A 24,026-nucleotide genomic window follows, 5' to 3' on the forward strand; every position below is an offset into this window, starting at 1 on the left:
ACTTTAAAAGCATGATTACACACCTGAATGTTTTCTTTTTAGCTAAAGAGAAATGTATGCTAAGATGATTGCTTACATCCATTCCAGCAGATCCTAGAATGACTAAAACATGACTCCTTAAAAACAGTTTTGAGGACCACATTACTTGGGAGTACTTGACATTCAACAATGCAGTTCCTCTGTGGCCTGAAATTTTACCCAGCAACAGCAATACCTCAGAGAGAACAAGCTCTTTCACTTGTCTACCAGTTCAGGTTACAACTCCTGTTGTAGCTCATGACATTTTTATCTTTCTACAGTTAATTGGAAAGTTTAATACCAAATAAATTTGTAGACAACTAACTTTGCTAAGCACATTTATGATAAACAAAACTTTGCTCACTTATGGTTTCTGTAAGCTTTATTGTAAAATATCTTGTAACAGTCACTGTCAAGCTAGTTTTACTCCTTTGAGTATTAAATTTTACCAGCTCTGCACATCAAATGTAACTTTGTTTAGTTTCTTTATTTATTCGATACCAGTTAACTAACAAACCAAGGACTAAACAAAACAAAAACAATTAATCACAGCACTTTTAGCACCACTGCAGAAATTAGAGAATGCAGATTCTGCCAGCACAGGCAACGCTGCTCCAGGATAAGCACTCCACTACAAAAACCAGACTGTTAATTATAGAGCAGCATCATTTTTTAAATTATATGAAGCATTGTCATGTCCCCCCTGCCCTGAACACACTCTGGTTCTGGGAAAGATGTCCATTAGAACAGCATTGCTGGGAGCTGGAAGAGGAGACCACAGCTCTCCAGGCATTGTTTCACCTGCCTGCACCACCTTTGCAATCATTCCACCACAGCAGAGGGTCAAGCCAGATCTAATATTTCAAATGCAGATCAGGATGACTCCGCGTAATCCCTCCAAGCAAACCCGACAGTGTTTCCTTGGCTTCCTTCCAAACCTCACTCCAGCGATCCCTCTGCACAGCCTCCCCAGCACAGAGGCTCAGCCAGCTCCCCACTCACAGTGTATTAGCAAATTTGCCAGTCTAGATCCTACCCGGTTGATAATGTATTATAAATTCCTGTTGCACAACTTGTCATGTCACAACATGAATCTCCATGAAACCATCAGGATCAAAACAGATGCCTTTTCCCAAGTTCACTTTTGCCAGGACAAGAGTATCAATTCTCAATCAGCTGAAATAATTCTCCTAGTTATGACAGGAGGCAGTCCAAGACTGGACTGCAGGGCCACCAACCCTGCCACCTAACAAGGATTTCCTGCCTGGTAACAAATATTTCAGCACCATCCCATGAGTCCCTTCTCACATAAAAAAATTAACATTATGGCAAGACACATTTTGTATGAAGCAGAACATAATTCTCACAGCTCAGACACATCAGCATCTTTCTGTTCCTAACTCAGGCAGGTCTGTACCAACTCAAACATCATCTTATTCCAGTTTCCAGATTTCTCTAATGAAGACGAGAGATTTCTGCAAGGCCAAACACACAAAGTTCCACCCAATGTATCAAGCCAATTTCATCATCTTTGGATAGGCTTTCATTAGAGCACTGAAATTTCTTCCCTTAAAAAACAAAAAGTTTATGCATCATTTATTCTAATAAATACAAAATCCAGGCTTTTTAAATTAGCCTACAAGGCTGATCTGCATTCCACAAGACCCCATGGAACTAATTTTAGTACAGTGTTTCCAACATCTTCAAATCTCTAGCAGAACACCTCATATAAGAAACACTTGGCTGTTTTTTAAGTTTTTGCACTGTTAAACTTAATGTCACTCAAACATAAATGACTGCAGGCTTATTGGCAATTGTTCTAAGCTGTCCCCTAATCCACTTTGCCAAGATTTATTATTACACTTAGTCTACTGACTAACTACATAAAATATTAGTTGGCCTTATGGTTGATGTTATGCAGGAGGTCACATTAGCACATTGATATCTGGGTCTTATAATCTATACTTGACATTCTTTCAAGGGATGCTTTTATTGGCAACTGTAAACTTTTAAGTGCTATTCCAAGATAAGCCTTCAGTAGCTGAATCTTAGAAGGAATGTTGCTCTTCTCTCAAACATTTGTATCTTTTTTAACACTTGCACTTCCACTGCTACAAAACAACATTCTACATCTTTATTTCAGCCGCCACAATTATGGCACAGAGTATCACACTTCTAAAGCAGGATCATTCTGCTTCAAAAGAACTCTAGTAACTGGTTTTGTTAAACAATATTATAGTTGTCTTATACTTCTGTGTAGTACAACAACTTTTTAAAAAATCCATAAGCACATCTATAGATGCCGCACATGTACAACACTATAGAGAGTAAGACAGCATCATATGCAAGTGAACTTAAGTAAAAAGCTAAAAGATGTCTGCAAAATATTAGGTTTTATCTGAAATTCAAAGAGTCTGAAAATAAACACTTTTCAGGTGTAAATTGCTATGTGTTAAGGCACTACATACATTGCAAATAGCTTTATACACTTCCCTACAAACCCAGCTCAGGCTAATCTCCAAACTTAAACATCTCCATTGTGTTATCCAGATCAAGTTAATATAAAAACCCAAAGTAAATCTTTCCTCGTACTGGCATGACTGGTGAGCACACAATTTGTACTACAGAAGACTTTCTGTAAAGAAAAACTGAAGCAAGAAATACAAATACAGGTTTTGGCATGGTCACCACATTATTTCAGCTCTATTAACTGATGAGTTATGAAGAATAAGAAAGAAAATCTGTCTCTGTTTACTCAAACACTTGCAGTAAGAGCAATGAGATCTTGGAAATCCAGCTAAATGTATAAACCCTAAGTTTTCTGTAATACCCTTTTAAGACATTTGCAAAGTATGGGATTTTCCACCCAGTAAAGTTTCAATTTTCCTTTTGAGATTTATTACATATCTTTTTCCTATTTAGTATTTACTTAAGACTGAATTATGCAGCATGAGTGAAGCAGATTAGCATTTTATGCACATTAATCCCTCTTCAAGGGAATAAGTCTGTGGAAGTACACGGGTTCCTCATGTATGACTACTTAGCCATACAATTGTATAATTCTTATTTTATAGAATGACACCACTACTGAAGTATATTTATCCTGTGAAATTGCAACATTACACACTTTCAAAAAGTCATGTTTGTTTGGGTTTTTTATACATGTAAACGGAAATACTGAAAAAGAAATTATTCAGTTACCAACACTGGGAAAAAACATGGAGCCAGTGGATGGAAGGTGAAAAGAGAAATATTTTTTTCTTTGCATTTGTCCTGGTTTAGGGCAAATTTGGGACTTCGCTTAAGAAAGTGATGGGATTATTTAGTTTTTATTTATTATTGGACACATTTTTCAAAGCATTCAGCACAAAATACAACTCTTAAGAAACCATTATTTTTTCAAAATGAACCCAAAACTTATTTCATCCTTGTTGCCATTCACCTGCTTTCTTTCATGTCCAATGCTGTCTTTGGCAAAATTTTCACCTAAAAACAGCTGGTCAATGACAGGTTTGGAATACAAACATTCCTGCAATACAAATATTATTCAGAAATTGAAGACTACATCAATATAAAAATTTCAACTTTGTTCCTTCCTCTCATGCAAATTTCCAGACAAGGGACAGGAGAGGAACATTTATAGTGAAACACATTTATAGTCAGCCCAACCAAATACTAATGAAACACTTAAGCAAATGTTGATGAAGAATAGTAAAAGTTACAGAAGAATAAATTCAAGTTACATTTATTTATAACCTTATCAAAGTATAAAGCTAGTGTCAATCATGCTCTGACAAAATACTGCTAGCTACAGTTTGTAACATTTACAAAGCAATTTACAGACAAGGCAGAAAAGAGAACAGCTTTCAATATCTAGAAAACACTAACAAATGAGCATTTGACTGCAATACCAACAAAACACATTCAATAACTGTGCTATTCCAGTGATTCTATCAACTCAAAGATCCCTTCTTTCAAAAACAAGGTAAACAGAGCTTTAAGAAGAAATCACATTACTTAAAATGTAATTGCCATTACATTTACTACATAACTGAATCACAAGTATCTTGCTGAATGTCACTACCCTTCCAAATCAAAAGGTCATATGAAGCAAAGTTCTATTTTTAATTTACACACTTTCCATTAAGACAACTAATGAGAGTGCTGAACACTGTATTCACCTGTTTCTTGAACAGTCCATGTACTCTTTGCAAATGTCTGGAGCTAATTTAGCCACATAGCTCTGGAGACTGCTGCAGAGTCCTGATGCAAATCTTGATGCCACTAAACTAAAGAACAATCATTACAGTGCTTCTCTCCCTTTCTGCATATGGGCAGTCCAGGCCAAGAGGAGAGGCTGCTGTAAACATAGGGCAAAGCACTAACACAGTTCTAGACTGAGCAGAAAATACAGAAGAAACAGTAACAGCATTCTCTCTGAGAAAACTTATCAGTGGCAAGCACTTCATCATCACCAAAGCCTTGCACTGAGGGGACCAATGGAGAAAGAAGGTTATGGAAAATAAAGCTATAGATAAAAACCCCTCTCCATGGCAGACACTTAAATTCTTAAAATACTATGCACTCATTTGCTCAGCAACCATTTTTAATTTAACTGGGTTTATCCTTTTATACCACTTTTAACTATGCTACACATGGCACTACAGATGGTGCTAAATGACTCCAGGTAATCAGAAGAATGCTCTTGTGAGATAACAACATTTAAGAAGCAATAAAATTAGATTTCTTTTTCTCCTTATGGTCCAGTCCTATTTCTCACTGTGTTTAATACAAAACTAATTTCAGCTTTATAGAACAGTAACATTTTTAGAACCCAAAAATATGTGAATGAAGTCAGTCATGCAAAAACTGAGACTCTGTTAGACTGTCATAAATCACCTGAGAAATTCATCCATTTAAGGGAGAATTTTAAGGAGTCTGGTAGGGAAACAGGAGGAAATTTCTCTGTTTATGCCTATTACTCAAAAAATTAGGAATAGCTTTTCTTCACAATACATAAACATTCTATATTTATGAAATAATGCAATTTACATATTTCCATATTTAATATGCATTCGGTCCATGAATCACTCCACTAGCCTTAATTCTTCCCATCAAATCCACAATTAGAGTCTCATAAATTTAAAAGCATCATCTTAGGGGACAAGGGACCTTAATTTTTGTTCAAATTACACTAGTCCTATTACCAGTTTAAAAAGTTTTCCACATTGCGAGTATAAAAGCTCTTGTTTCTAACCTCAGCTGCTGGCAAAAAAACATGATTATGGCCATCTGCAGTACTGGCAGTGACAACAGCTGCAGCCAAAGCCAAGCAAGTCAGATATTTCAAATTATAACACACCTGTCCTTCCTCAAAGATCACCCTTCACACCTGGCATTTGCTGCACAAAACTAGGGAACTTTAAGATTTGTCCACCATGTATCTGCTTCACATGATGTACAGGAACTCCAAACTTTAGCTGCTCACAATTACACATTTCTGACTTCAGATTTGAAAACCTGAGAATTTTCACTTCTTCCTCCATTCAAAGCTGGCTCTTTAGTATGCACACTCCAGAGAATGAGCAGATAAAACAGCAAAACAATTCCCAGTGTCACTTCTAGGAATAGCAAACAGGACCACCTTGCATTTGTATGCTTTCTTTGGTAATTATTTTTTCAATACAATGAGTAACTATTACTTCTACCAAAACATGTTAATACAAACAGCAACTATTACTCTTCCTCATGCGTGTTATTCTTCATTTCAAAGAAAAATAAAAGACCATTTTGCATTCACACAACTACTATTATTTGGGGTTGGTTTCAAGCAAATTTCACACAAATTCTAGCATGACTTTAGGTTTTAGGACACCCTACTTTGGGAACTTGTTTGCACAACACAGCCTGTCTCCTGCCTTTACAGGAACAAGCCTCTCAACCACACTGTCAGTCACCAAGAACAGCTTTTGTGTTCAGTTCCCCTTGCATAACTAAACACTATGTAGAGTAGTGATTGGCAATAAGATTCTCAACATAAAGATGATAAAATCCTCTAATTTCTCACTGCAGTTAGCAGGAGGCTAACTTTTGGGACAAATAGAGAGTTTCAACAAAACACAAAAGTTTGTCATTTTCCTAATAGAATAGAAAAAAAAGTTGTATCTCCTTACCCCTAAGTATACCAGAGGACTTAAGTGTTCACAAATTTTCTTCAGTGACAGCCACTGTTATGGGACAGGTCAGAACCACAAGACAGAAATCTCAAACAACACAGCTTCATATTCCACTGTCCAAGTTGTAGTGATACCATCCTTGCTAGAGCTTCAATCTATATAACCTTATTTCAGGTTTTAGGTCATTGCTTTCTGAAGAGCTTCAGTCACAGTTGTAATAGGTTAAAAACAGCTAAAAAATACCCATATTGCAAATTACATGCTTTAAAAACTAGACTTCCCACCTCCTTTTTTTTTCCAAAATTAGGCAACTACAGAATTAGCACAGCAATATCTTACTGATAAAGTATCTTTTCAGGAATATTGCTCTTATGGTGTTCACAAAGTGATTAATAGACACCCACATTGTCTTAGAACACTTTAGCTCATTTGACAGATTCCTAATTTCTAGTTTTCATTTGACAATTTCACTTTTTTCTTTCTTGTTTTTAAACACATTTTTACGTTTTGCCACATACTCCATCTCAGGAATTGGAAAACATCTAAATGGCAACCTACACATAGCAAGTATCCCTCAGAGGATGTTTCATGACTTTAGCTAACAGCAGTGAAATCTTGCAGTATATCCTGATATGTATTGACAGATAATCGTACAATCACAGAAACACCCCACCTGTTTAAAAAACAGGGAGATTAGAAGAGAGGGAAAAAAAAATCAGTCCTTCATAAGAAGGACAGCTTGTTATACCTTTAGAATGAGAACCCATTTTCAGCCTTCCAGCTGTCTTACAACAGAATTTGCAGATGAAACAGAACCAATTCTGTGTAGACAAAGTAGAAGAACAATGGGTGCTGCTGAAACTGCAATACTTCATTCCAGTCTGTAAAATTTGTGTGGCTATTTATTGGAAAAGTCACATTACAACAAACAGAACAAATGTTTTCCTTTCTGCCTTGTGAACACAAAGGGAATTCAGACTTCACATAAAAACACAATGCAGCAAGCATAATGAGGCAACTCTAGAGCCAGGTACTTAGACTCAATACTCCTTGATTATTAAGGAGAAAAGAATAGCTGGTCCAAGCAGTGGGAAGCCTAACACGACTGTGCTCCTTTTCTAGGTTCCAACTCAACTTCCTTGATAAGCCTGACTGCACCCAGCAGAAAACACACGTTCGCTGCTGCTTTGAAAGCACAGAATCACAGAATGGTTTAAGCTGGTAGGGGCCATAAACATGACCTTGCTCCAAACTCCACACTATGCACAGGGATGCCACCCACTAGATCAAGTTGCCCATCCAACCTGGCCTTGAACACTCCCAGTAGTGAGGCACCCACAACATCTCTGGGCAGCCTGTGCCAGTGCCTCACCACCCACTGAGTAAAGGACATTCTTCTTAACATCTAATCTAAACCTGCCTGCTTTCAGTACTGTCTGTGCAGTAAGAGTGTGTGTGTTAGAAGATCTGTTGTTATGTGACCAAAGGCTGAACCCACACATCTCTAGAGCACAGTATCATACAGTGCCTGCAAAAAAATGGTAGAACTTCAGAGAAAATCCTTGAAGACTGCTTAAAACAGAAGACACCGGGCAATCTTAACGTATGAACCACTGACTCTTCAGAGCAACTTCTCCATTATCTTAACATATTTTCCAGTACACATCTAACTGTATAAATACTCTATAGGGTCACAACACCAGAACATGGAAATGCCTTACAGAGATCACAACTATGTCATGCATAACTAATATTTCATAATTACAGTTGCCATCCACACATTTGATTTTTCTGTTTTCTTTGACACCACGGTTAATTTAACCAGACAGAGTCAGCGTGCGTGCTCATAATGGGCAATAACTCCACTTGGCCAAATAATTAACCTTCCTAAACAAAGGCATTCTTGCCATCAAAATTCTGAATATTAAGACTGAGGTTCAGGCACCTTTTAATACAGAAATCTGCATATACAATTACTGCAATTGAGAAATCCTTTACTCTGCATTGATCCCATTGTTATAATGATCAATACCTGTTTTAAGAATCCATATGTGCATTCAAGCATGCTTTCCAATTTGCACAGTAACATCACAGACAAACCCATTTAGAAGGATCCTTGGTGAACAAAACTCCTTAAGAGTTGAGAAGCTGAATTTAACTACAAGTCTAGCCTTGTATATGTGAGCAATAGAGCTATACGAAATATTAAAGCTGACTCTTAGAAGTTGAGAAGCTGAACATCCAGCTGGAAAATTACTATAAATGAGCATTTAAAGCTGTTCACCTCCTTCCCCATATACCTACTTTAACAGGAAATTGAAGCATCAAGATTGCTCAGTCCTACAGAACTCAAACACACTGCCAACCCAGAGAAGACACACTGTAAGTGCACTTCAAAGCTAAAGAGCTTCAAAGCTAAAGAGCTGCACAGTAGGTATCATGCATGGTGCAAAATGGTAACTAAGCCTGTGTCTGACCAGTCCCACTGTAAGTAATATGCAGCATCACTACACTGAAATGCACAGAAATAATCTGTTTGGGATGATACTGGAATTCAGCTACAAGCACAGGAATGAGGCATTAAACACACATTAAACCCCACATGTCAGCAATAGCTACAGGACAGTGTCACACTACAGAACAAATGAAAACACTGACACTAAACAACTCGTGACAGAGATGGCACAAGCCAAAAGCCACTGAAATAACTCTCCCTCTCGTGCCACCACATGTAAATTAAGTTTAAATTTCTGACACTCTTGTGTACTTGAAAGTGGGTTTTCCCATAGAGATTAACAAAGAATTACAAAATCACCAAATGGTTTGGATGGGAAAGGATCTTAAAGATCATTTTGTTCCATCCCCTCTGCCATGGGCAGGGACACCTTCCACTAGACCAGGCTGCTCAAAGCTACATCCAACCTGACCTTGAATACTTCTGGGATGGAGCATCCACAACTTCCCTGGGCAATTTGTTTTGCTGTGAGTGGCCCATCCATCAAATCACACCTCTCCAGTTTATAGACAGAGATGTTGTGCCAAATGCTTTGCACAAGTCCAGACAGATGACATCAGTTTTTCTTCCCTCATCCACCAGTGCTGCAACCCCATCACTGAAGGCAACCAAATTTTTCAGGTCCTTTGATTTGCCCTTAGTGACATCTTGTTGGCTGTCACCAATCGCCTTCTTATTTTCTATGTGCCTTAGCACAATTTCCAGGAGTATCTGTTCCATGATCCTGTAAGACACAAAGGTGAAGCTGAACAGCCTGGAGTCTCCCAAGTTCTTCCTTTTTTTCCCTCTTTTAACACTGGGAGTTATGTTTTCCCTTTTCTAGTCACTGGTAACTTCACCAGTCTGCTACAGCCTTCCTAATGGGTGAGATATGTAGATAGTCAGGATTTGGATTCAGAAGCTTGAATTTGAAACAAATAGTTTATAATCAAGTTTTATAACAGCATAACTACAGTGATTAAACTAAACTGCTCATGTGTAATGTTACTTTATGACAATTTCTCTGGGCTTGGATGCTCCTCTAAACTTCTACTTCTATTCCTATATCTAGAATGAAAGACATCTCAGCTACTCCTTCCATACTTATTTGAAGAATCCCTACAGACACATCCATCTTTACAGAACAGCAACAAAGACATCAAGATTAACTCAGCACTCAAATGAAATTTTGGGGCTTTTTTCCCCCATTTCCACTTTGTATCCAGTACTCCAGGTTTCTCAATTTGCACACACAAAACTCAGCTGAGGGAAAGCCTGAACTGACAAGTTTGCTTGTTGCAGTCATCTACATCATCTGACAATGTGAAAATTATTTTCACCACATGCATTGTTTTTTGGAGGAGAGGGCAGACAATACACAACACTAACTTGCATCAAGAAGTGTTATAAGACATTTTTTCAATTTCTTCATGATCCAGTTGGATCAGGAACATCACTTCCCTGAAAAATTACAGCAGCACATCATGAAGCAAGGAACCCAAGTTTCTGCCATCTAAACTCTATCTTTGAAATATGTCTAAGCAACTCTGATGATATTTCAGTCACTGGACAAAGCCCTTCACCTGAAAATAAGGCACTTTATAGGAATGAAGTCAGGATTTGGTACATTACAAAGAAATCTTTAGTAAGGTCCTAACAGCAGACAAGAAGTCCACTGTCTTCCAGCTCCAAACCTTTCTTGCCATGTATGAGTGACTAGAAAACCTTATTCAAATACCTTAACCACAAGGTCTGACATTTGTTTCTTTCTGTGCCTTCTCCCCATCATGAATCTGGCTGGTTTTGCTGTTTATGACCCCTAGTCTTTGCAGAAGAGGTGTTACAAGTGCTCCTTTACAAGTCACTCACAGTGCCCTCAATCCTGACAAACAGTAATTTGAATCTCTTCTTGCTAAGGGGAAAAATCAGAGTGGCTTTCATTTCCTGCAGACATGAGACTTTACCAAATCAGGGAAACTCCCAAAGAGCCATATACATTCCTCTTTAAAAGCAGTACACAGGAAGGGCACAAGTCTTCAGCACCAGGTCTCAAGATGAGTCATGGAATAAACATGTCCCCAGGGCAATGCTCCTGCCAATCAGCTGATCCACAGCAACTGCAACACACAGTGGCACTCATGGATTCCCAGGCTGCTACAGATTCCAGTGAGTGCTCAGGATTTATTTCTGCAGCCCAGGATGAAAGTAGCAGGTGCCAGGTCATGGAAGAGGAGGTGAGGGGGCACAGAAAGGACAAAGCAGTGTCCTGGTGTGAGGTTAGCCAGTGGATAATCTAGTGTGGCACAAGATTGGGACCTTACTTTTAAAGTAGAAATGGGTAAGGAGACATGGCAATAATTTCTTCATAAGCATTTACTGATTTATATGAAGATACAGTTTCTGATCCTGAGAACTCTTTTCACTGCACTTTACTGTTCAGTTGAGCACCACTGCTACCCTGTTTAAAACTAGGACATTTGAAGTGTTAAAGACATCATAGCTTCAGAAGGTGACCCTTAGCTATAGATTACAAATTGGACAGAGAATCTTTTGCAATTCCAATTGAAATATCTGTTCCCCGCATCTCAGGTGTTCTTCCATTCTATAACAGCAGCAATGTATTAAAAACACACATCTCCCCATCTCATGTTTGATGGCTCAAAATACATTCTAAAAAATGCAATCACAGTTACTCAGTTTTATACTCCATATCAGATACTTAAAAGCCAGGCATTAAGGAACCTAAATTACATACTGGAACCAAATCCTACAGTATAAGTAAGGTCCCATTATACAGGGAAAAAAAAAAGCTTGCAAGTTCTTTTCAGTGAAGTTCACAACCACAACTATAGACAAATCACATGCTTAGTTTCAACAAAAACATTAGCAGGAGGCAGATGCTGACTGGACTAATAGTTTCCATTTCTTTATTTAACAGTCATGCACCATTCACAACATTAGTCATTTGGTTCTTATCCTCTCCATGACATTGTATCACTGGCCATATTTTGTAACTGAAGTCTGATTCCACACAAAACTTACGGGTTTGGTTTCATGGGCAGGTGGGTGGGGAAAGTGTGTTGTTTTTCAGGTTGGTTTGGGGGTTTTTTGGAGGGAGGGGGATTGTGGTTTTGGTTTCTGGGGTTTTTTTCTAGGTGGTGATGTTTTTTGTTTAATTTTCTTAAGCACCAATTGACTCCAAGATCATCAACAATCACGCAAAAAACAATTCTCCTTAGGAACACTGTTTTAACCCCAAGAAGTGCAAACAGCACGATTTAGGAGCTTCTCTAATAAAAGACTACTAAAACTTAAAAGTTGCAGTATCTGCAAAGCCTTTATTCAGCAGTTCTACAGCAACAGGGCTTATCTCACTCCTTACCTACCCCCACCCAAATTACATTTGGGAAAGCAGGCAGTACAATTCCCACCCAAACATACACAGTTTGATAAAGGAAAAACTTTGTAAGGGGTTTACCACACAAACATTCAGCATCCTGGACTCCATAATCACACATTTCCCAGTTTAATGTGAGATACTACTGGTTCTCTTCTTGCTGGTCTTTTATTATAGAAATTGCCCTCCTGCTGCACTTAACATCTTACCTGCTGCTTCCTGGTGCCTCTTGTCTTTCAGGATTCCCAAAGAAAGAATAAATAAGCTACAGGTCACCACATGCATCATTACAGTTACTGTTTTACAGGGCTAGTCCACAACAAACCTAGAAATTTGGAGTATCTAAGTGGGGCAAATAGAATAGGCTCCATTTAGTGAATTTATCTCAGTAATTTCTGTCCACACCTCAAACAACAACTGCTGATGAAAAAAGGGGAAATGCTGACACACACATAACACACTTTCATCGAACAGATGAATCCTACACTGTTACTCTGGTTTTGATTCCCAACTGCAAATGAAAGATAACCCAGAAGCTCTTCAAGTCTTGATTTCTTCAGTTGCATAAACAAAACAGAAGTTTTTTGCCTGAACAACTCAATTCCAGCTTTTCAGTCACACAAAAAATAATCTGAATTTTCTGCCTTGATGCATGTGGAATTTCTTTTCCTAGATATATGTAGAACACAAAAAATCAACAAACTATTCATATGCAGGCTGCAGAAAAGAGACTTGCTGCTCAGACTCATGGAGACAACTGAGCACATCCTATTCCCACTAGCAATTCTCATTTAAATATCTTCTCAAGGCAGCTATTAACAAGAAAATCATGCCTGGGCTGCTCCCAGCTCCCCAGTTACTACTAGAGGAATCCAGTGCAACAGAAGGCATTAGATTTTTCTTCTCCATAATTTAGTTTCTATTTAGAAACTACTTATGCCTAGATGTGAAGCTCTGGAACCTAAAGCACTGTAGCAACGCAAGCTCTTCACAAAGTAATCCAGATTCCCAGTGTCAGCACAAAGCCCCCAGTGGCTCAGGGAAAGGTACTATTGCAACTCCTGCAGTACCAGCATTTGGTGAGTTTGATTACAGCAGTTGTGCAAGGATGCATCTCGATTGCTATCTACCCTAAGCACAGAGCACTGCATGCTGGAAACTGCAGCCTCCACACAGAGCATTCACAAAGCAGGTGGCAATAGTATCCTGTTCTACCATATTCATGGAGCCCTCAGACTCCTGGCAAACGGCCAAAGCTCACAGACAAAGCCTGAGTGTTTCACAGAGTCAAATAAAAATGGCCAAACTAGCTTTTGGATGGGCAGTAACATGGTCTAACCTAATATCAAGTTCACCAGAAAAAATCCAGAATTCATTAAAGCAGAAACGTAATCTAAATTAGGACATTCGTAATTAGGTCAACCTAATACCAAAAACCATTATGCAAAACATTGTGAAGAGGCCAGCGAGGCCTCTGGGGGCTGGGGAAGACAGCAGAAAGTTAGCTAACCATAATTAGTGATTATGAACAAAAACTTTCGGCCAGATTGACCCATTTAGAATAAATAGAAGTTCTTTAAAAAGATATGCATAAATTTAATGCATGTGAGACTGAATTTGACAGAATAGATTTTTAAAGACAGAAACACCAAAGGTAGCAAGAAGCTATTTCACATTCCAGTGACTAAACAGCAGAGCTTATTTCATCAGTGCAATGGATTAAAGCTTCTTCCTTAAGGCTCATAAAGAACTCAATGACTGCATGAAGACAGAAGCTATCAGTGCTTTAAGCTGCCAACATACCTAGTGAAAAATAAAAGGTCAGAGCAACGCGTCAAGTGAGAGACAGCTCAGAATGAGCACAGGTTCACCAAGAGGTGGTAAAGATACAGATAGTGAATGAAACCACAAAGCTTATTTTTATCTTTCATCAGACTAAAAATCCACAACACATATCAAAAAAAATATCAGGCCTGATGATCTTCAGAAGACCAGGAATTTCTCAGCAAACTTCAGCATTTGAATGCACACCTGACTAGCCACTGAGTACTGAACACTGTACCAAACCAGCACTACCTCAAAAAAGAATTGAGCAAATACTTCATCTTTGATTTTCCTCAACCTCCAATGTTCACCCAATACAGCAACTTCAAAAGCCTCCACTCACACTCATCTTCAAAGAGATTATTGGAGGAGTAAACCAAAGCATGCTGATTCAACATGCATTTATAAATATCCATTTCTGTATCACTCTGCAATATCCAGCCTTTGTGGCAACCTTGACATGCCATCCACCTGCTTCCCTGATGCTTTTGACTAATTTCATTCTATTCCCTAATCCGCAGATGCTTTTCCTGAGCCAGTCCATATGGCCCCTGGGTTTCTGCACTCTCTGCACTGCTGGGTCAGGCCCATGGTCCATCTAGCCCAGGGCTGTCTCGCAGAAGCAGCAAAAAACACTACCCAAAGACAGCAAAGCAACTGCAATGGAAACCCGACTCCCTCTCCTCTGTTACCAGACACCACCTAGAAAAATCTGTCATTGAACTGATGTGTTCCACTCTAAAGGGGAGTTCTTAGCCATGCTATCAACACATTTTGACCAGGCTTCTTTGTAGAACAAACTGCTAATTGAAAATTGTATAACAAATTTTGCATTACTGAGACAAGACATACATAAATGCCAAGCTCAGCTTTGCTTTTTTGGCCTTAGGTTTGTACAGAGTCTATTAATATCAGTACAAGATGCCAACACTGCTAGAAAACACAAAGCATGTTCCAGACTTTCACAGACACTTGACATCTCAGACTGGACACATGAAGCTATAAAAGTCTGGCAACTTAGTGGAAGAGTAAACAAAACTGAACACCTTCCCATGCAGTCTTTAAAATTTTGTCCTCAATATTTTGTCATCCTACATTGTGTTTTAAGTGAGTTGATACTTCAGCCAAAGTACAAACCAGCTCCTCTTCAGAGCCTAGACAATTTTCTTCTACATTGTTGCATACCTAATTAAAGACTGCCATTACCACCTCACTACATTTCCACATCTTTCTCAGCCAACCACAAAATTTCCCTCAGTTCCTACATACACTACACAGAGTAATATTTCCATTAACTACAAAATAATGTCGAAGTTGCATCAACACCCCAATATGTATCACTTCAATAAGAAAAAACCATGCATGACTTCTAAGACAGCTGACTGTTCAATTTACAATGAATTTTTTAAAAATCCCCTACAAGCCTGACACAGCTAAAGCCACAGACTTACCTTATCATCTGTACTTTAAGTGTACAGCAGTGACTGAACTAGGATAACTGTAGCCAGAGGTGTATTTACTGGGAAGCTACTAAGGAAGATTTCATCTATTAAGAAACACACAATATTCCGTGATATTCTAGGGTCTACTTGGTTACTCTCAATTGTCATCAGCATTGGTAAGTTTGTGTAGAAAATAAAGTCTCTAAAACATACAATAGTGTAATGAAAGGAATGCATTGTTATAAAGACTTTTATGGCAGATTTTTACTACTGCAATACCATTTAATTCTATCAGCATTAGCTTTGGGGGGTTTCTACAACATGATATATGCAAATAAGTCTGTGAAAAGAGACAAGAAAAGGGGAATTCAGACTTCATAAAAACCATTATTAGTTACAGTGTTCTAGTTGCATTAGTGTGCCAAAAAGATCAAAATTAGAAACCTAATGTATCAGCAGGAAAATAATCTGTAAGAATTTTTTTTAAGTTAGTTTGAATTTTTGTTTGTGGTTTTAATTTGTCTGGCAGAAATGAAAGAGCTGAAAAATTAAATTTACAAAGCAATTTAATCCTCTGGTCCTCAGATCCCACTATTCTTCCTCCAAAGGTGATAAAAACTTGTGTTTCTTTCTCATTTGCACTTTGTCACACTTGGTGAGGATCTCATATATTCATGAACAGAATCAGAAGCAAGAGCACATTCTCTTCACCAAAGAGAAATTTGGAAAAAAAAAAAAGTCTTTGAAACACAGGCTGAGGGGAAAAAATGGAACTAAATCAAGTAACAATCTATACTATAATCAATAAAACAATTTGAAGCACTAAAGCTTTTTGAAATAAAACTGGCTTAGAGCTATTTTAAGTTAGTAACAGGTCCCACTGTAAGTAATTTATTTTTTCACTCTATAATCTCCACCCAGGAGGGTTTTTTATTTTAATAAACTAAGGGAGGCAAATATGAGGACAAATATGAGATAATGAACAGGAATTCACTTGATTTATATGCAAAGAAAATAATTAAAGTTATTGCTGCCCAAAGTTAATTAAAATAAAATTCACAATGCATGAGGAATATATATCCATAGTTTTGCTTAGTCTGTCTAAAAAAGTAAGAGAACAGATTAGTACTTGAATGAGAACATGCTTTCAAAGCTGTCCACAGAATAATCAGTTTCTTGAAAGTCCCTATTTCCTTTTCACTTTTAAGAGGTGCTGAAATACACAAAGACATATTCAACGTGGGCTGGGAAGCTGTGTTCATTGAGGGAACTGACCAAAACAAAGCAGATCAGCTTGTATGTTTCCAGGAGTAGAATTTCCAAAGACAACAAAACGAGACTAGTAGAGTTTTGATGCTAGAATAGAGCTCACTAAGCACTTTGTTACACTGCTGGACAGAGAACATGTCAGACAGAGGCGGCTCTCCAAGATCCAACACTGCTGAAGTGAACAACTTATTTGCTCGAGTAGTCAGAACTACAGAGGCTCACACTTTAGTAAGCAGCAGATCAATTATTGTGTACTTTCAATTTCTGACCTCCTGAGTCTTTCACATACAGAATGTGACCATCTCTTAAAGATGAGAAACATAATAACTGCACTTCAGTCTTCTCTTGATAACCGCCTTATACTACAGCAAGGTGGAAGGGCATAACTAGGAGCAACAAGTTTTCTCAAGAAATTCAAATTAGGGCACCTAACATCCCTGAATAATCTCTTCCCATTTGGGGGTGGTTATGCCATAAAGAATAAATATGCTAAACCACCTTTCCACCCAGATTGGCCCAGCCTTCCTTGCACTCTGCTCTAAAGATGCCTCAGATTAGCAACCAAATAAAACCCCAGATAGCACAGGTGTCCTCTTTCCAAATCATGAGTAGCAGACTAGCAGTTCTCTGCTCCCAGCCCTGGTGACTGCAGCTGTGAGTCACCACACAGAAGGAAACAAAGCAGGAGGGGATCCAGGGCTTAACCCCATCAGGCAACAGCAGATCAGGGCATGATTGTCATCCCCCCCCCACCCCCCGCCCAACCTGCACACACCCAATGAAACACACTCCCAAAGCCATTGGGAAACAAACTACCAGAAAAGCCAGAGCTAAGAGTCACCTTTTCAGATAAAAGTTACAGATTTGCTGTACACCCACACAGAAAAAACCAAGTACACCACTGCTAACCAATACTTGACACACCTTAAATTCTGGTCAGCGTGATTTCAGAGGTATTGACAAAATGGTCACAGATAACAAATAAACAGAGGCAGAACTCTGGATAGATGAATGAGCATTTCTTTGAAGGAAGACTTCATATCCCTCATATCCCAAAAAGCTACATCAAAAAGCTTCACAGTTTTTATAAAAAAAAAAATATATAGAAAATAGTGGCTTTCTGTAACAAAAATTACAAGTTTGTTGGCTGGTTTGATTTTTTCATGCATTTCCAAAATACTTGATTTGCCAGGTAGATGATGTTTCCCTAGGACTCAGAGAAATCTAGGGGCCAACTGTTTTTGTTATTGTTCCAAAATTCAGATTTTGTTCTCACATATCCAAGCGAAGTGTCCTTACTGTTGGCTGTGTCATGACACCCGCCAGCTGATAAAAGAACATGGGACATGAGCATGACCTTTAGCCTCCCAGGTGTGCGGAAATGGTTGAGGAATCTTCTCAGAGAGGTCAGGGTTGCTGTTTCACTTATAGAAAAAGCAAGAACACAGTTTCAAAAATTTCCAATGCCAGAAACTCGCCCCGTCTATCTGGGAAATGAAGATTCAGGAAAATGCAGTCCAAAGGTCAAATTCTACAGACCTCTTAATCTAAAATCAAGGGTACTCTAAATCACACTGAAGTTCTTGCTCCTCTTTTGTTCAAAATGGAGCAGAACAGGAACCACAGGTATCGAGGAGCTTATATATTTTTAATTATTTTGCTGAACCTCTTTCCACTGCTGCCATAAAATACACCTCCAGCATGCTACTCAAAAGACCACACTAGAAACAAAGTAAAACTTAACACATTAATGAAAAATTTCCCCTTACATAAGTGTCCTAAATTCTAAACTATTCACCAGAATTTCCTTTTGAACCTCATGTCCATATATATGAGCAGTGGGTTTAGTCCAGGACATTGTAAAGCGGACACCGAGTAACTTTAATCACTTCCTCATACCTGAAGCAACCATGAAATCTCTGATGTGCACTTTATTTTTGTCACTACTGCCATTCCCCTGTATTGACATTTTTCCTCCAAACAATCTAGGGCACTACACTGTTAAAGCAAAAACATCCCAAAACAAATATTCATCATAACGCAAGAAGATAACACTGAAAAACATGAAACAGATGCTACACACTTAGTGACCACTGAAACTTGCATGTAGCAAAGAATACCAAAAACAAAATAACTGAAATAACAGCATAAAAAAACAGTATGACTTCTGCCTCAACTTTCCTTGCTACTGAGCTTTATATTATTAAATGCTCTCACTTCCTGGTTTGTCAGAAACTACATTGTTTTAGAGTCAGAGCTGCTCACTCAAAGGAAGAAGGAAGGACGATAATTGTTTTTAGAGATGTTTTAAGATCTCTGGTAATAGCAGAGTATCTTTGTAAACTTGAAAGCTTTTCTCCTAATATTTCATCTCCTGCATCAAGGAAACATTGCTTACTAGTCTAATTGCTTTAAATTTGGCAATTTAAAGCAATTGGCCCAAAATGTTCAGTGGTATATACTAAATTTGTAGCTTCAACAAGGAAAAGTTGTACCCTCAATAGTTTAGTGAGATCTGTTATGAAATATTAGATAAAGCCACACAGCATTCAAAAAATAGCAGCTGGGTCCCTAATTCATTAATTTAAAAAAGCCATATTCTGAAACCATATTCTACTCTTCCCAAAAAGCAGACCGTGTAAAAAACATGTTTGAATGAACTACTCCCTGACACCCTCACCTGCACACAGAACATGCAAGGTCTACCTACTTCCAAAGCCAACAAGAAGCAAGAAGGGATGTAAATATCTTTTAAAAACTGCTTTGACTTAAAACAGTGTGTGTGTTTTGATGACAGTTTAAGTTACTAAATTAACATTTAACTTTCTTGTTGAGTACACCTGTTAAATGTTTAAACATAACAATACACTTCTCATTCTAAATAAAGCAACAGTTTCTCCAAGGCAAACAAAGGAGGAGGATGCTTACAGCTAATTCAAGTGTGTCTATAAACTGTGTCTCATATGCTTTTTTCTTAGCTTCTGAGGTAAGTAAAAAGAACATGGTTGAAATCCAGCATGGTGAAAGTGTAAACATGTACAAAAATATTAACAGAAAAATAGCATCAAAAAAACTGCATATTCTTCTGCACACCCATGCTGGTTTTTTCCCTCATTCAGGCAATCAACTTACCAGGTTAAACACAGTGTCGACTATGTCTCTGTTGGACACCTCACCAACTTCCACCAGTCCTGTCAGCACAGCAAATTTCATCCTGATGCCTCGGATAGGGACTCCTGGATTCAAAGGCTGCAGCACACTTCCCCCTTCAGCACCATTTCCTCCTTTTCCCGCTCCTCCTCCTCCATCATCACCTGTTGGCTGAACAACTTGTTTGCCTTCACTCGCCATGGCCAGTTCACCGCAGGCTACGGCTTCCAGCGCCAGCTCCACACGCTCGTCCCTCTGGGAAGCCCGGTCAGCCGGGAAGGTGAGCGGCGGTGCCCTGCTTCCTTCCCTTGGGCTCCGGCTCCCGGGGAAAGCGGCGTCCAGCGGGGGAGGGCGCCAGGCGGGCGGGGAGGACCCGGAATGGGGCTCTTTCCTCGGCAGGAGGCGTCCGTCAGAGCGCTGCCCTCGGGCAGGTCTGGCAGCCCTGCAGGACAGCCCGAGGTGTGTTTCAGCCCGCGCTCCGCCAGCCGCTGCCCTCAGCCCGCACGCCCCGGCCCCTGCCCCGCTCCCGGCGGGAGCCGCCCTGCCTCTCCCCGCGGAAGTGCTCCCGGACCTGCCGTACTCCGAGCCCCCACCTCAAGGGTTTAATCTGCTTTTTTTTTTTTTCCTCCTTATTTTTTTCTTTTTACCTAGAGAGAACACGCTCCTCCTTCCCGCCCGGCCGCTGCCCGCCGCGGCTGCGGCTCCGCTGGGGCACGGCCGCGGGCAGGTGCAGCGCCCCGCCAAGTTCGCACTCACCGCGGGCAGCGCAGGGGGCGCGGGCTGCCCGAGCGCGGCTCCGGGGCCGGGAGGCGGCTGCGCTGCGCCGGCCGCCACTCCGCCTGCCCAAAGGCGCCTCAACTTCCAGCTGCTGCCGCCGCCGCCGCCGCCGCCGCCGCCTCACAGCGCGGTCCCGGTCAGCCCCATCTCCTTCCTGCCGGCGCTGCCGGTCGCTGCCGCCATGACAGCGCGGAGCCCCCGGAGCGCCTGCGCGGGCCGGGCACAGGCGGGGCCGCGGTGCGGGGCGGGAGCTGCGGGCCGCGCACGCCCAGGTGAGCGCCCGCCCAGGTGAGCGCAGGTGAGCTGGAGCCGCGCCCGCCCTCTCATCCCCGTCCTCCCTCCCGCCTTCCCTCTCATCCCCGTCATCCCCAGGGACGCTGCTCACCTCTGGAGATGCAGCGCCCGCGTGGGCCCGGACGGTCCGGAGGCTGCGCGCAATAACTTGTCCCAGACTATTGCAGCGTTCACAGAATTGGTAGGGAAAGGGCCTCTAGAGATCATCTGATCCATTGCCCCTGCCAAGGCAGGGTCACCTGGAGCAGGTGGCACGTCCAGGTGGGTCCGAAATGTTTCCAGAGAGGGAGAGTCCTCCCTAGGCAGCCTGTTCCAGTGCTCTATCACCCTCAATATGAAGTTCTTTCTCATGCTGGTGTGGAACTTGTAGTGTTTTAGCTTATGGCCATTACTCCTGTTCCTGGGCACTTCTGAAAAGAGTCTGGCACCATCCTCTGTGAAGCCACTTTTGTGATGTTTATGTGCATTAATGAGATCCCCTTCGGTCTTCTCCAGACTGAAGAGACCCCTGGCTCCCACAGTCTCTCCATAAAAGAGATGCTCCAGACTCATCATCTTTTTCTCCCTTTGCTGGACACGCTCCAGTAGCTCATCTCTCTTGTCCTAAAGAGCCCAGAACCAGACATAGCCCTCCAGACATGGCCTCACTAGGGCTGAGTTCTATAGCTGTTCAACAACCGAAGTCTGCCCTTCCTGAAGCAATTTACTTTTTCTTTTGGGAGGAGTGGTTTTGGAGAAGGGAGTTTTTTGGGTTTTTTTAAGAATCAAAGAAACCCAATACGAACAGCGGGCCCCCAGCCAAGTGCTCTGCATTTGCGGACCCTCCCTGGAGGAAAACTGCAGCTGTGTGGGAGGAGAGGTTGTTTGGATAGTCCAGCTCCGGCTCCTGCCAACCCCAGAACGATCATGGGGAGTCAGGTGAGTCGCTTCTACCGCCCAAACCTCCAGCATGGGCGGGCGCGCTGTCGTTCCTTCTTCCTCCTCCTCCTCCTCCTCCTCCTGCGGCTCCCTGGAGAGCGCAAGGAGCACGAATGTGGGTCAGGAGAGACGCCACATGAATGTGACGAGCTGAGGAAAAAAGGAAGCAGGATGACGGAAGGAAAACTCACTCTCTTCCTTCAGGTGAAAAACCTGTGAAGGGGGCGCCAGTTGTTTCGGTTTCTGAGAGCCGCTGTCACAGCCGCTCCCCAGCCCCAAAAAAGTCTCCACAAAGGGGCAGCGGTGTCAAAACCCGGTGCCCCGAATTCCCCGCCGAGCCCCAGGTGGGTGGAGGAAGCTTCACGTACAACTGGGGTAAAAGGACGAGAACTGCTGCCCTTTTTGTGCTCTCTCCTAGGGTGACGTGAGTTACAAATAGGCATCAATCCGACTATGTCTCATTTGTTTGACCTTTTACGTGAATTTATTTGATATTAACCTGACTATCTGTTAATAAAGAAGTAGGAGGGTCTTCTGCGAACTCTTCTTTCAAGGAATCTTCTGTGCATTTTTAAGGAGACTGCCAGTGTTAATAAGGATTAGACACGCTCCTAAGGGCTGTAGGGTCTTGTACCAGCTGTTTAACACACAGACAAGTGTTTGAGGTTTAATAACGAAGTATCACAGCCAACGTGACAGCATCAAAGATTTCCAAAGGAAGGATCATCTCAGGAATGTGAACATAACCTGCAGACAGACAAATATAGAAAATAAATATAAGCATATGTACCTTTTAACCCTTCACATCCTCTCATATAAAAAGCTGTCATTTATGTAACTCTATGGAGGGAAAGGGAGTTAATCTTTAAACTGGTAAAAATTTCAGTGTTTTCAAATCTAATATTAAAGAATTTCCAAGGACAACAACTGGCATTTGTATGGTAAATAAAAATTTCTCCTTACACTTGGTACTGTACCATGTTTGGGATGGAATTGTTTGGATGTACCCCTCCCTGACTGTGTTTACACATACAAAAAAAAAGGTAGAAGCAAACTCAAACCACAGTTTTTCTGGAAAATGCTTTTCTGAAGTGATCTGCAATGTTCTTTATAAACATACCAAATATTATTGCAATTATTTCATATTAATTATTATACTAAAGTATTATTACTATTGATATTACTATCAACATCATATGAAATTTTAACTTGCCTCTGCCCTGATTTGAGAATGCCATACTTAGTATGTGTAGGTATCAAATTTCCCATGGTTTTGGGGCAAGAAGTATGAGGCACTCAAGACATGATACATTCCATTATGCCTGTTCCATTATCTTCCTACATAATTTTCTCACATCATTACTTTTATCTATAGAGTGCATGTCAAGACTAGAACATTTCTTAGCTGCTTTCCTGTTTGAATTTCCAAGTCCTAAGAAAAGACTAAGCACCTTTCTTACCCTTCTTTTCTCATTTTCCTTGGTTACGTACACACATTATTAGGTAGAGATGGCAATCTCTAATTTGAGAACAAAACATCTGCAGTTTCTTCCTCAGAATGAGAAACGTTTAGAATGTAATGCTGACACAGTCAGTCTCTGCGAAGCTACAGTGGTCTTGTGTGGTTATACACACACTGTGTAATCTTGAAATTTTAATCTTAGTATTTGCTGCTGCCAGTGTTTTCCATGCATATTTTGGATTCCTTACATTTACTGCTTGATCTTCCCTGTCTTTCTGAGTCACCTGTAGTTTGCTGAAGTATTGCCTTCCCTCTTGTAAGGAACATACAATTTTTATTTGAGCCTTTAAGCTGGCTAAGTACACAAACACGTCAGTTTTATCTGCCTGCTTTTAAGTATTCCCTCTCTCCATGGTCAGCCCTTAAGGTTTCCATCAGGCTATTTGCCACAAGGCAAAAGCAGAAATGAAATAATATTTGGAATTTTTTGTATACCTAGTGACTTGGAGTACGTGTTCTCTTTGTGGCCTCTCTTGTTATCCAAAGAGCTTGTAACATTTGTTGTTAATATTTTTCTGCTTTCTTCTTTGTTTTAACATCTCACTAGAAAGAAAATACACAAATACAATAATTGCAAAAATCCAACTTAATGGATTTCAGATGTTTTCATCTAAACTGCCTACTCCAATAACCAGCAAATCCAGCTTTCCAGGGAAAGCAGCATTGTCACGTTGAATTCTGTCAGATCTTCCTGTATTTCCTTGCAGATAAATAAATACTCCCTGACTGGCCTGAATTGTTAAAG

General features: G+C 40.4%; 1 protein-coding gene across 6 annotated transcripts in view; it reads right to left on the reverse strand.

Annotated features, from left to right (window-relative positions):
* LRBA (LPS responsive beige-like anchor protein) overlaps nt 1-24,026 on the reverse strand; it is a 392,984-nt gene that overhangs the window by 342,857 nt on the left and 26,101 nt on the right. For 5 of the 6 annotated variants that reach the window (XM_085579290.1, XM_085579288.1, XM_085579289.1 and 2 more), the window contains exons 4-5: nt 20,933-22,506; nt 19,753-20,212 (exon numbers count right to left, since the gene is read on the reverse strand). In XM_085579290.1, coding sequence (XP_085435416.1) covers nt 19,753-20,212; nt 20,933-21,396 — 924 coding nt within the window. In that variant the 5' untranslated portion in view covers nt 21,397-22,506. Of the gene's footprint in view, nt 1-19,752; nt 20,213-20,526; nt 20,743-20,932; nt 22,507-24,026 lie in introns of those variants that run through there. The other variant, XM_021541470.4, reaches the window with a different exon arrangement.

Source organism: Lonchura striata, chromosome 4 (assembly GCF_050655825.1).
Source record: "Lonchura striata isolate lonStrDom1 chromosome 4, ASM5065582v1, whole genome shotgun sequence".
NCBI lineage: Eukaryota > Metazoa > Chordata > Aves > Passeriformes > Estrildidae > Lonchura > Lonchura striata.